The sequence below is a fragment of the Theropithecus gelada genome, chromosome 11 (assembly GCF_003255815.1).
Source record: "Theropithecus gelada isolate Dixy chromosome 11, Tgel_1.0, whole genome shotgun sequence".
Lineage (NCBI taxonomy): Eukaryota > Metazoa > Chordata > Mammalia > Primates > Cercopithecidae > Theropithecus > Theropithecus gelada.
The window spans coordinates 72,350,606-72,363,625 of record NC_037679.1 but is presented as its reverse complement, the minus strand read 5'-3'; the positions used below and the strand labels follow the sequence as shown (position 1 = coordinate 72,363,625).

The 13,020-nt window shown below is 51.6% G+C and overlaps 1 protein-coding gene across 4 annotated transcripts in view; it reads right to left on the bottom strand.

The window, feature by feature from the left end:
• Positions 1-13,020, bottom strand: part of TPCN1 (two pore segment channel 1) — a 77,548-nt gene that overhangs the window by 20,721 nt on the left and 43,807 nt on the right. For all 4 annotated transcript variants that reach the window (XM_025402289.1, XM_025402288.1, XM_025402290.1 and 1 more), the window contains 11 exons: positions 12,656-12,832; positions 11,051-11,164; positions 10,126-10,256; positions 9,154-9,242; positions 6,309-6,343; positions 5,708-5,766; positions 5,330-5,429; positions 2,279-2,395; positions 1,950-2,074; positions 1,066-1,114; positions 466-529 (listed from right to left, as the gene is read on the bottom strand). In XM_025402289.1, the coding sequence (XP_025258074.1) occupies positions 466-529; positions 1,066-1,114; positions 1,950-2,074; positions 2,279-2,395; positions 5,330-5,429; positions 5,708-5,766; positions 6,309-6,343; positions 9,154-9,242; positions 10,126-10,256; positions 11,051-11,164; positions 12,656-12,832 (1,060 nt within the window). The remainder of the gene's footprint in view (positions 1-465; positions 530-1,065; positions 1,115-1,949; positions 2,075-2,278; positions 2,396-5,329; positions 5,430-5,707; positions 5,767-6,308; positions 6,344-9,153; positions 9,243-10,125; positions 10,257-11,050; positions 11,165-12,655; positions 12,833-13,020) is intronic.

Below are 13,020 nucleotides of genomic sequence, written 5' to 3'. Positions count from 1 at the left end.
TATATATATATATATATATATATATATATATATATATAAAATTGGATGAAAAGGTAGATAACAGAATAGAATATATAATGTCACCCTATTGTTTTAAAAATGCATAGAAAAACGGCACGGAGGGAAACACATCAGAGAATTAACAGTGGTTATCTGGGTGGTAAATTTCCATTTACTTCTAATTATCTCACTTTCAAGTTTCTTCAATGAATATCTTTGCTTTTGTATGAAAAAAGAAAAATTCCCCAAATGTCTTGGTTGGGTTAAGTTACCCATTTCTCTCCTAATCTGCTTCCTACCACGCTTACCTCCCTGCTGGGGTAATCACGCTGTCTCTTCACACATACATTCAGACACATACACACACACACCTGTCTGAACCTCTCCTCAGATGCTCCTCTGTGGTCTCTGAAAACTTCCATCAGCCCCCAGCTGCCAACACCTGCCATATTCAAGCCCACTTACCTTTGAAGATGAGGAGCGCCGTCCTGGGAAGCTCATCAAACCAGTGCTCTCTGTTTTTCTTGGCCTGGTAGACAACAGGACCAAGAGGGAGGGTGTCAGGGCCAGGGACCAGAGCCGTGCCCTGGAGCCAGGATGCTGGCTTCCTTTCCTGTTCACCCTGCTAAACTGGGGAACAATGTTAACCTTCAGGGATCTATATGACAACACAGCCAGCCAGTGTGTACCAAGCATTTACAATGTGCCATGCAGAGGCATTATTTTAGTATAGTCCTGAAATTAGCTTTGTCAGTAGGGATTATCATTATGCCACTTCCCAGGCAAAACAAGGCTCAGAAAGGCTCAGCAACCTGCCTGATGTCACACAGTGACTAATGGGGTCTAAGTGAGATTGGGTGCTGTTAACCATGACACTATGTCACAAATGTGAGGGCAGATTTGGGGGCTGGGGGCCACCTGTGATCCCTGAAGTGTACCATGCCAAGCTGGGGGCTGAGCTGCTGTAGCAGGGAGAGAGCTGGATCTTGGGGTGTCCCTGCTTCTCACTGCCCCACTTGGGGACCTGTCTGTCTACTCCTTCTATGGTCTCAGAGGAGAACTCACCTTCCACTTCAAAGCCGCAACTTCGTAGATATCGTAAAAGTCCTTTAGGCTGCCAAAAGCAAAATAAAAAGAGACAAAATATCAGAACATAGTTCCACTGAGCTTTGCTTCTCTTACTTGCCTGCCTATGGACACCTTTACAGGGTGAGGGTAGGAGGAAGGGAGGGGACACCGTGTGAGTCCCAGCACAGCAGTGCTGGGGGATCCTTTACCTGCGATTGTTTGGATCTCCTCTGACCCTGAGGTACTACAAATACGTAATCCACTTAGTCTCCACCGACTGCACTAACTACGGACAGTGTCAGTGCCCTGGAGAGGCAGCTGCTGGAGTACTAGGATTCTTACGAGGACAGAAACTTCACCTTTTAGCAGGGGCCTTAATGTAACACCTGGGACTGCAAGCTCAGCTCAAACAGGGCTTGTTCTCAGCTCCACAGCAGGCTGCTGTGGACAGGGCTTGGTCATCAACAGCCTGGAAGACCAATCCTGCCCCTGGAGATCTAGGGTCAGTTCTCTGCGGCCGAGCCAGGTGTGTGCAGGGGATGGGGGAAGTATATTCACCCCTCTCTGTCCACCTGGCTCACATGGGACTATCCCACCCCACTGGGGGTTCGAGGGCCAGCAGCTGGACCAGTCCACTCCATGAGCTCCTTTTTTCTCAAGTCAGTTTGAACTCGATTTGTGTTGGACTTTTGTCACTTCCAAAAGGAATCCTGGTGAATCCAGTCTGTAAGTCTACATGGATAAACATCTCTGTGGAGGAAACTGAAGTCTCCGACAAGCCTATAGGCCTGCCCACCTCCACGGCCTTCACATGCCCTGGTTCACTCTAGACATGAATGCCTTGTCTGGCCACGCTGCCCCTACCAGGCACCTGCTCTTACCTGAGCAGAGGTGTGTTGTTCTGATTCAGGGCCTTGAAGGTAAGATAGCGCTCCCTGGCACTCATCCGGGGCTTGTAGAAGCGCATGAGGCCTTCAAACTGCCTGTAGGAGATGCCGGCGGGCCTCTGGGGGAGAGGGAGGAGCAGTGTGGAACCCAGACTACTCCCTTTCCCTTGGGGCACCCACTCCAGATCCACTCCAGCTCTGTTCATTCTTCCAAGGGCAGGGCTCCTGGTTTCTAAAGTCGCTGGCCTGGCCATGCTTAGGGGCTGCTCTGGGCAAGGGAGGGAGGACAGGGACCAAGCCCCTCCCTGGCCCATGGCTCCTACCCTCTGGCTGACGAGCAGGCGGTAGGCATGCTGGATGGCGGTTCGCTTGTGCAGTAGCAACGACTTGAACTTGCGTTTCTCAATGTCATTGAAGGTGTCGAACACCACAGCCAGAAGCTGTGGGAGAGAAGCACAGAGCCCTGGTTCAGGGCCGTGAGTGGCTGGGGCAGGGGGTGCAGGGGGGCATGGGTTCATCATCTAGGCAGGGCTCTCATCCAGCCAACCCAGAGAGGCCCTGGGGAGACCCTTTTGCCTGCACCTCATGGGGTAGGAAGTCGGTCTCCCAAGTCTCAACAGAGGAAAGCCCTTTGTTCCTCTTGTAAATTTCCCTCTTCAGATACATGAAGGCATTGTTACTCAATCTTTCCCAGGTTCCCCTCCACTTTCCCACACTCCCTTCCCCAGTTCCAGCTTGTCCCAGGCTGGGCAGGGGCAAGCCAGGGGAGGATAGAGTAGCAAGAGGGGCGCATCTGGGTTCTGAGCCCAGTCTGACTCTGGCCAGTGGCAGGAGGAGGCTGCCTGCCCACTGCCCTCCTGACCTCCGAGCCAGAAGTACCCTTCCTCCCCCTGCCCTCTTTGTACTTCTCCTTCACTGCTTCATGTGTGGCCCAGGAAAAGGGGGAGTGAGAGGCTCTGCAAGCAAGGAAATAACGTTCTAGAGTTGGCTAATACCAAAGTTAGCTTATCAGAGGGGGATGGAAGGTGGGGGAAGAACTTGAAAGAATCCTTTTTAGAAACACTTTCTCTGTCTTTAAAAATGTTTTAAGGGAAACTCTCTGGTCCTTTCCCTCAAACTGGTCCCCCATTTTTTCCCTGTGGATCAAAGGTCAGCACACTTTTTCTGTAAAGGGTTCAACAGCAACTGTTTTAGGCTCTGGAGGCCAAATGATCTCTGCTGCAATTACTAACCTGTGGTCATATCATGTGATCAGCCACAGACAATACATAAACAAATGGGCATGACTGTGTCCCTGTGTATTTACAAACACAGGCTGTGGGCCAAATTTGGCCAGTAGGCCATACTTTGTTGACTGTTGCCCTAAATTCTCACAGCTCTAAATATATTGCAAATTAAATCAAACACAAAGAAGTACTCAACATATTTCTTCTTGGTTTTGAGGAATTAAAACAAGAATATATTTTCTCCTTTTTAAGACTTAATTTTGGCCAGGCGCTGTGGCTCACACCTGTAATCCCAGCACTTTGGGAGGTTGAGTCGGGCAGATCACCTGAGGTCAGGAGTTCGAGACCAGTCTGACCAACATGGCAAAACCCTGTCTCTCCTAAAAATACAAAAATTAGTCGGGTGTGGTGGCATGTGCGTATGCCTATAATCCCAGCTACTCAGGAGGCTAAGGCAGGAGAATCACTTGAACGTGGGAGGTGGAGGTTGCAGTGAGCCGAGACTGCGCCACTGTTCTCCAGCCTGGGTTACAGAGCGAGACTCCATCTCAAAAAAAAAAAAAAAAAAAAAAAGGACTTAAAATTTTTTAGATTTCACATGTCTACCTGGAGAAGATGATTTTCATTTCTATACTGGGCCTGACTGTGGTGACTGGTGTGAGAATGCTCTGCGGAAGCATAAAAATAAACACAAGACTCGATCAGAAGCCTCTTCCCGTTAGTCCTGCCATGGATTGTGTGGTCTGAGCACTGGCCTAACAGCCTGGTGTCGGATGTGATTTATGATGGCTGGGACATTCCTGGCGGCTGTCTGCGCCTCCACAAATACTCTCAAAGTTCTTTGAGCACAGGCGCTTTATGTTCTCCTTCACAAACGTGTTCTATACTGGATTTTCTGATGGTTCCTGATAAATGAGGTAGAAATACACAAGACATTTCTGGCATGTGAGTGCAACTGAACAGACTGGTTAGGAACAGGGCTCTGGAATGGGCCTGGCCTGGCTACTCCAAGCTATGCAGCTGTCAGCAAATCACACTGTCACTCTGACCCTCAGTCTCTTCATCTGCACTTCGAGAACCATACTCACTACCTCCAGGGTTGTGTTTATTTATTAAATTATTTCATCCTTATATGTAAAGCACTTTGCATAGTGCCAAGTGGCTAAGGCTTACTAAATGCCAGCTTTTACAGTTATTATAATATAGTTGGCCTTCCATATCTGTGAGTTCTGCATCCATGGATTCAAACAACTGCAAATCAAAAATATTCCAAAAACAAAAGGATGGTTGCATCTGTACCGTACATGTACAGCCTTCTTTTTCTTGTCATTATCCCCTAAACAATATAGTAAAACAATTTTTTTTTTTAATACGGAGTCTCGCTCTGTCACCCAGGCTGGAGTGCAATGGCATGATCTTGGCTCACAGTAACTTCCACCTCCTGGGTTCAAGCAATTCTTCTGCCTCAGCCTCCTGAGTAGATGGGATTACAGGTGCCCACCACCACACCCAGCTAATTTTCGCAAGTAGAGACAGGGTTTCACCATGTTGGCCAGGCTGGTCTCGAACTCCTGACTTCAAAGGATCCACCCACCTTGGCCTCCCAAAATGCTGGGATTAAAGGCGTGAGCCATCCTGCCCGGCCAGTATAACAACTATTTACATAGCTTTTACATTGTATTAGGTGTTATAGGTAATGCAGGATAATTTAAAATATACGAGAGGATGAATGTGCACAGGTTATCTGCAAATACTCTGCCATTTTAGACAAGGGACCTGAACATCTGTGGATCTTCACACCTACAAGGGGTCCTGCAAACAATCCCTGTGGACACTGAGGGTCAACTGTCTATTTCTGATGTAAGAATGCAAAGGTCCCAGGGTCGCCTGGGTTTAACATCCAGCACTATCAGCAGCAGCAGCACTGTCCTGGTGAGGACGCCACCCCCAGCAACTGGCTGAACTCCTGAAGTCCTGACAGGGCATTCCCTGCAACACTGCACCTGACTATGAGTCTGGGACTTCCTGCCCCAGCGTTCTGCCCTGAGAGGCGGAAAGCAGTCCCCACTTCTCCACTCCCATGGCGCCCAGCGCTGTGTGGGTAGGGGCAGGCTGCTTCAGCATATAGCCTGAGGCACAGTCACTCACCAGGTTCATGATGAAGTACAGCTCGATGGAGAGGTACACGATGAAGAAGACACAGGACCAGGGGTTCCGGGAGTAGGAGGGCATCATCACATCTGGGAAACTGTATTTGCAGAGGGTGACCCGGCGTGCTGTATCTGCCTGTCTCCATCCTCTCAGAGCACATGCCTTGCAGAGGACAGCTCCTTGTTCGCCTTCCCAGCCTCCAACCCCGGTTCCCCTACTCTCACCCCTGGGCTTCATGCTCAGTGGGCCAACCCCATCTCCCAACGGCACCACAGCACCTGCCTGTGCTGGGATGTGGAATATACTTTGCAGAAAAGAGGAGGAGACCCCAGGGCAGCAGCAGAGGACCAAAGGCAAGGCAGAGTCTGCACTTACTTGGCTGTGGTCAGAAGGACAAACAGACTGACGATGCTGTTCTCCAGGGTGCTGAAGTACTGCAACAGAAGAGGGGGCAGAGGAGAGGTCGGGACCAGCCAAGAGCACACGGCCGCCAGGAACAGGCTGTGATGGGCCACCTGGCGCACCCTGCCACGCCCGCTCTTGCATCTCTCAAGGAATCCCCGAGGGAGGCAGAGGAAAGAGCAAATACGCAGTCCAGAGGCCTCCCCTTTCCTACACCTGATGTTTCTGGCAGAAGCAGACTATTGACTTGGGGGGACTTTTTTCTAGGGAATCACATGTCTGGGCCATTCGTCTGGCTCTCCGCCACTACTCCTCTGCCAAAATATTTCAACGGTCCAAACCTGATCCTGGCGGCACCCCTTTGAAGGACAGAAAAGGGGATCCCCAGCTCTCAAGGAAGGAAGTGGTCAAGTCTGAGTGACAGGAACTCCCACGTGCGGTGCACACACAAGCTATGATGAGAAACCAGGCAGGGCCCCCCTTCCCCACATGGCTACAGGGTCACGCTGGTGACCCTGTCTGAGGGAAAAGTCCTCCATAAAAGAAGAGACAGACAAATGTGCCAATTACTTACGGGGTCTGAAGGGTTAGGGGAGAACAAGTAGAAACCTAGAAGCGGGTGGAAACACAGATAAACAAAAGGATTAGAGCAGAGGTCCCAAAACCTGGTGTGAAAAGGACCGGGCAAATACAGGCAAATGAATGCAGCAGGTCAGGAAGAGCAGCAGGGACTGTTGGGGATCACAGCACCCCAAGAATGCATGCTGTGTTGAAAGGGAGCAGGGCTGCAGGCACCAGATGCTTGCCGCTCTACAGCAATGTGCTGGGCACTATCAGCTCTGTTCTTTCAAAAGAGGGGAAGTCTGTATTTTTGTGTAAAATCTAATTTTAAAATGCTGGCTCCAAGTTTTCAGACCAAACAAAACCCATCTGTAGGCTGGATCTGGAATCCAGGCTGCTGTTTTGCAATCTTAGGTTCTGAGATCATGACAGCTGAGTAAAATTCCAAAGGGATCTGCTGCTCCCCTGCAGCCAGGGTCCCAGGGTGGGAATGCCATTCACTTCCTCCCTTCAGGAATGGACCACTCCCTGAGTCCCTGAAATCCTGAGTGGGAAAAGGGAGGAACTCTGCCCTTAGGGGAAATCAGCCCTACCCCTGGAGAAGCACAAACAAAATTCTACCAAGAGTGGGATGGCGGGTGGGAGGAAGTGAGAGCCATGACTCAGGACAAGGCAGTCATGAGGGCCAGGAGGGGTGGGGCCTGGCTCTAGCCTCAGAGTCAGGGCTCTGGAGTCCCACTGTCTTCGCCATCTGCGGAGTCCTGGTGAAAGGACCTCGGCTTTCCCAGCTGAGTACCAGGGCTTCCAAGGTCTATGCCCTGTGACTCTGTGTGGCTATCACAGTCGGCCCCATGTGAAAAACCAAGCCCTCCTGAATGAGCAGCCTGTGACCCTGCTGTACCCAGTGAAGCTGAAGCTTGCCATCTCTCAGGGCCCAGCCAAGTGCCTTCGAGAAACTCTCAAGCGTGAGCACCAGGAAACACACAGGAGTGTTCACTGCGGTGGGATTTGTGATAAGAAAAACGTCCAACAGAAGAGCAGATTAACAAGCTTTGGCATACTTGCTCTGCTCCAGTGAAAATGAATATATGGCATCTACATGTATCAACAGGAATAAATTTCAAAAACACAGTATTGAGCGAAAGACCAATGTGTAGAAGTGGACACCCATATTATATAACCACTTAGAGACTTCTTTAAGTATGTAAAGCTTTATCATTTCTTTGTCACTTGGGGAAACATAAATGTGAAACAAAATATAAAGAAGTGCATGGGAATGATAAGCTTAGGACAGTGGGTACCTTTGGGGAAAGCGGGAATCATGATCACTAAAGGTCACAAACGTGCCTTCCATTTTATTCTAAGGCTTCATTTCCTAAACTGGATGGTAGGTCCATGGGTGTTCACATTATTATTATTTATTTATTTTGAGACAGGGTCTTGCTCTGTCACCCAGGCTGGAACGCAGTGGCACCGTCACAGCTCACTGCAACCTCTGTCTCCCCATGCTCAGGTGATCCTCCTGCCTCACCTCCTGAGTAGCAGGGACCACAGGAGCATGTCACACACCACCACGCCCAGCTAATTCCTGTTTTTGTTTGTTTTTTTGGTAGAGATGGGGTCTCGCGCTGGTCTCGAACTCCTGGACTCAAGCGATCTGCCTGCCTCAGCCTCCCAAAATGGTGGGACAATCGGCATGAGACACATGCCTGGCGTATTTTTAAAATCTTTCTGAATTTCTGAAACTACCTGCTCTGGTCTGAATGTTTGTGTTCCCCGCCCCAATCCCTACGTTGAAATCTAATCCCCAAATTGAGGGTGTTAGGAGGTGGGGGCTGTTGGAGGTGAAGAGGTCATGAGTGTGAAGTCCCCCCGAATGGGATTAGCGCCCATATAAAAGAGGTCCCAGAGGCTGGGTGCAGTGGCCCACACCTGTAATCCCAGCACTTTGGGAGGCTGAGGCAGGCAGATCACAAGGTCAGGAGTTGGAGACCAGCCTGGCCAATATGGTGAGATCTCGTCTCTGCTAAGAGTACGAAAATTAGCTGGGTGTGGTGGTGGGTGCCTGTAGTCCCAGTTACTCGGGAGGCTGAGGCAGGACAATCACTTGAACCTGGGAGGCGGAGGTTGCAGTGAGCCGAGATCGCGCCACTGCACTCCAGCCTGGGTGACAGGGTGAGACTCCATCTCAAAAAAAAAAAAAGAAGTCCCAGAGAGCTGCCTCTCACCTTCCACCACGTGAGGACACAGCCAGAAGGCACCACCTATGGATCAGGGAACAGGCCCTCACCAGACACCCACGGCTGGCCCTTGACCTTGGACTTCCAGATTTCACAGCCTCCAGAACAGGGAGAAACAAACTTCTGTTGTTTATAAGCCACCCAGTCAGGAAGAAATAAACTTTTGTTGTTTATAAGCCATGCAGTCTATGGCATTTTGTTATAGCAGTCCAAAAGGACTAAGGCACTGTCAAAATAATTTTTCTTCTCTTTTTTTTTTTGAGACAAAGTCTCACTTACTCTGTTGTTGCCCAGGCTGGAAAGCAGTGGTACGATCTCAGGTCACTGCAACCTTGGCATCCCGGGTTCAAGCAATTCTCCTGCCTCAGCCTCCCAAGTAGCTGGGATTACAGGCATGTGCCACCCACGCCCAGCTAATTTTTGTATTTTTAGTAGAGACTGGATTTCACCATGTTGACCAGGCTGGCCTCAAACTCCTGACCTAGGTTATCTGCCCACCTCGGCCTCCCAAAATGCTAGGATTATAAGCGTGAGCCATTGTGCCAGGCCCAAAATAATTTTTCATCCACTGTGAACGTGCTTTTTGAGTGCGCCTAGGCCTGAGAAGTAGGAACTCACCGAGGATGGCGAAGATGATCATGAAGAACAGCAGCAGCAGGAGGATGTCCATGAAGGGCGGCAGGGACTGGAAGATCTGCCGCAGGTTGCTGGGGAGAGATGGGCCAGCTCAGGGGAGGTGCCAGCTGGGGCAGGCCGTCTGGGACTCCTCCTTGTTGAGATGGGGGCCTAGTGCTTCTGACTCGAAATACGAAACCCTGCCATACCCTGGTGTGACATCACGCTTCATTTTTTCCTAAAGTGGCTTGAGACCCCCACTTAGTGGGTGGCGGGGAAGAACTGGGGCAGGCGTAGCACACAGCCACCTCCACCTGGTGACGGCCCAAGGAGGCAAGTGCCCTGCAAGCAGGGAACAGAGCAGAAGGCCAAGGGCATCACTTTGGGCGCAAAGGTCAGTTTCCATGAGCAGGATGTGGAAGGCATGAAGACATTTCAAGGCCACTTAGTCCTGGGACACTGGGCCTGTTTCAAGGACAAGTCCTGTTTCTAGCTTTGCAGATGGGCACAAAGAATGAATTACAAGCCCACTCTCAGCAACAGTAGACCAGCCAAGAAATTTTCCAGATTGCGTCTCCCAAAATAAATCTCAGTTGAGGCTTGGTCCGGTTTGAGTTTGGTCCCACAGCCTCAGTGGAGATGGCAGGAGAGTCTGCTTGTGTCACATGGATGCTGCTGAGCTGCCTGCATTTGGGTAGATAACACGCATAGAGCGAGGAAGCAGCTCTGGAAGGCTGCAGAAAAGATGGGAAAAAGCCCTGGACCCAGAGGCCGCAAACCTACACTGCGGCAGGAAGATCGCCTTCTCCTGTGCGTGGGTGGAATGGCAGAGGGAGAGTGAGTGTGTGTGTACTCCCACCAGCATGCAGGATCGACGTCATCACTAACTGACTCACAAGCTCTTGCCCCACCAGCCCAGAGGTCAGGCCATGCCAGGATAGTGACTGTCTGCCCAGCTTCCAACCCGGGCCTTACCGCCGGACGCCACCGCAATACCGACAGTCCACCAGGAAAATGCAGCGTAGTGCTCGGGTCACCCGCACATGGGACATCTGCCGTACCAACACCACGATGGCCTCGACAAACTGCACCACCAGCACCGAGGTCTGCGGGTGGCAGGCATGGAGCACCGTCAGGCCCTGCAGCCCAGCCGTCATCCTGCATACCTAGAATTGGGGGCTGGGGAGGCAGCGCCCACTCTGACCTCGGGAGGCCTTTTCTTCTCTCCAGCCCTCTCTTGCACTTCCTGCCAACATCAGGCAGCCCCAGAAGAAAAAAACTCCAGCTGCTGGCTCAGGTGTGTGGCACCAGGAGAATGAGCCGAAGGGAAGCATGACTGCTGGTATCCACTGAGGAGGCAAAACTGCCACTCTGCCAGGCCCCCTCGATCAGCCCTCCCTACTCACATCAGGGATCCTGGGGCCTGCAGCTCCTCTTCAGCTCCGCTTACTTGGCTACACTCTCCTAGAGTAGCACACATGCTCCACACACTACAAAGTGCCACCTTGACGTGCTCCTACTCACGCCACTCTCTGCGGCACAGAGAGAAAACGCATAACACTAGGGACAGGTGAGCCCGGGCGCAGTGGGCAGAGCTGGGTATGAACCCCATGTCTCCAGATGAATGTAAAACAGGGAGAGCAGCACACCTCTCTCCAAGGTGACTGTGCCAGTGCCTGGCAGGTACTAAACACCCCATCACATTAGCTACTGCTGGCATCACCACAACATCTAGGGCACTGGCAAGGCTGAGGGCGTGGTCAGGACAAGGACCCTAGGGTGACACCTCTAAGCATGGACTGGGTCCATGGTGGATTCTGAATTGTACCAAAGAGACAGGTTTGAAGGTGACATGGGAGAAAAGGCTGCAAGGGGAGGGACAGATGGGCAGACACATCACCTTGACCATGGTCCGCTTGTGCCGGATGAAGGTGTGGAGGCCCAGCCAGCGTAACTTCATGCAGAGTTCAAACACTACCACCATCAGGGCGAATAGCTCCAGGGTGGCGTGGACCTGAGACCAGAGGGTGTGGGGATGTGTCATGGCCAGCCCAGCCCACGGCCACTCCTCATTGCCCAATCTTCCCAGGACCTGGAAGTGCCCCAGGACATCCTCCCAACACACACCAGAGTTACAAAAACCTGGCCCTGCATGCCTAAAGACAAAGCCTTGGTCACGGAGCCTTCCCCAAACAACTAAACATAAACTTGATATCCAGGAAACTGACATGCTGGTCCAAATGATGAAAAATCAGGAAGGAGCCTGAAGTTTGTAAGTTGTAAGAAAAACAAATTAGCTGGGCGAGGTGGCGCACACCTGTAACCCCAGCTACTCAGGAGGCTGAGGCAGGAGAATCGCTTGAGCCCAGGAGGCAGATGTTGCAGTGAGCCGAGATGGTGCCACTGCACACCAGCCTGGGCAACAGAGGGAGACTCGGTCTCAAAAAGAAAAAAAAAAAGTAAGAAAAACAAGATAAGATAAAATTTAACATCTAGCCTTGTTCTAAGAGGGATTTCATGTAATTTACAAAAGATCTATGAAAGACACTCAGAAAGCATCAATTAGGAACTTAAGAAATAAAATCTGATTGTCAAAAAAACAAGGACTGTCAAGCAGAGAGCAGCCCCTAAAACTCTCATCCTCATTCTGGACAAAAGGACAAGACTTGGAAAACCCTCAGCTGTAAAACCTTCCCAGCAGGGAAGTCAAGTGCTTCCGGGAAACAGACATGGGAGAGCTCCTCCTCCCGGGGGTGGGGAGGTTCGGGGCCTGTGGACATTCCAGTGGGCAGGAACTGACAGAGTGAAGGGACGGGAAGATGGACTCCAGCACAGGGGACAGAGTGGTGGAGGTGTGCAGAGGAAGAAACACAGACTGGCTGGAGCTGTGACTTTCAGGCACGAAGAAGGAGAAACAGGAAGGGAAACTGAGTCATGGAGGGCCTCAGAGGCCAGGCTGGATGAGTGCTTCCTAACTCAACAGGCACAGGCTTCCTTCCCTGCTTCCATGCCTCCCGCACACTCCTTGAGAAGAGAACAAGCACAGCTCCACACCTGCTCTGGCCCCCACTGAATGATGACTGGGCCTAGGTGTGGGGACATCTGAGGGGCTGGAGCTGCCCAGGAAACATCTCCGCCTCCCATGGTGACCACACCCAAATGCCTTCTCCTTTGAGGCTGGAGACAGAGTAGTGGGACTATCCACTGGGTGCCCTCCCCACCCAGAGACAAGGTGTGGGCACTGGTTCTGAGCAGGGCCTGGGACACTTCCCCTCCCTGGAATGCACTGGTGGGCAGAATCCCAGAGAGACTGGCTGAAGGCCATTCACTCCAGTAGGGACACCCAGGCATTACGGCTCCCAAGGCCTCTATGACCGCCTGGTATCTCTCTGTTTTAAGTCTGTTTGCAGTGTTTGTCCTCCCAGTATGTTCCTTTTTGGGGTTCTGTCGTTTGCCCTGAAAGCCGTGGCTCCCAGCCCCCCATGTGAGGAGCATGTGTGCTCACGTAGATGCCGAGCCGGAGCGCGGGGACGGCGGGGGCCTCGCACAGGGAGAGCAGCAGCAGCAGCAGGGCCGTGGCCAGCTCCATCAGGTAGAAGAGGTGATTGTGTGCAAAGAGGTAGGCCGCCAGCGCCTTGGCATCCTTGGGGTGGGTGAAGAACTTGTCATTGTTCTCGCCTTCCTGAAAAGATGAGAGCAGTGTGGGCATGTGAGCCTGGAGACCTGTCCAGCACCAAGGAGGAACCATGGGCAGGGGAGGAAAGGAAGGACCCAGGCAGGCGAGGAGAGATTCAAGCCAGAGACAGAAGACGCTGGAAAATCAAAATGATCTTCGCAAAACTCATGGTGGTCAAGTCTCACTCCTGCCTG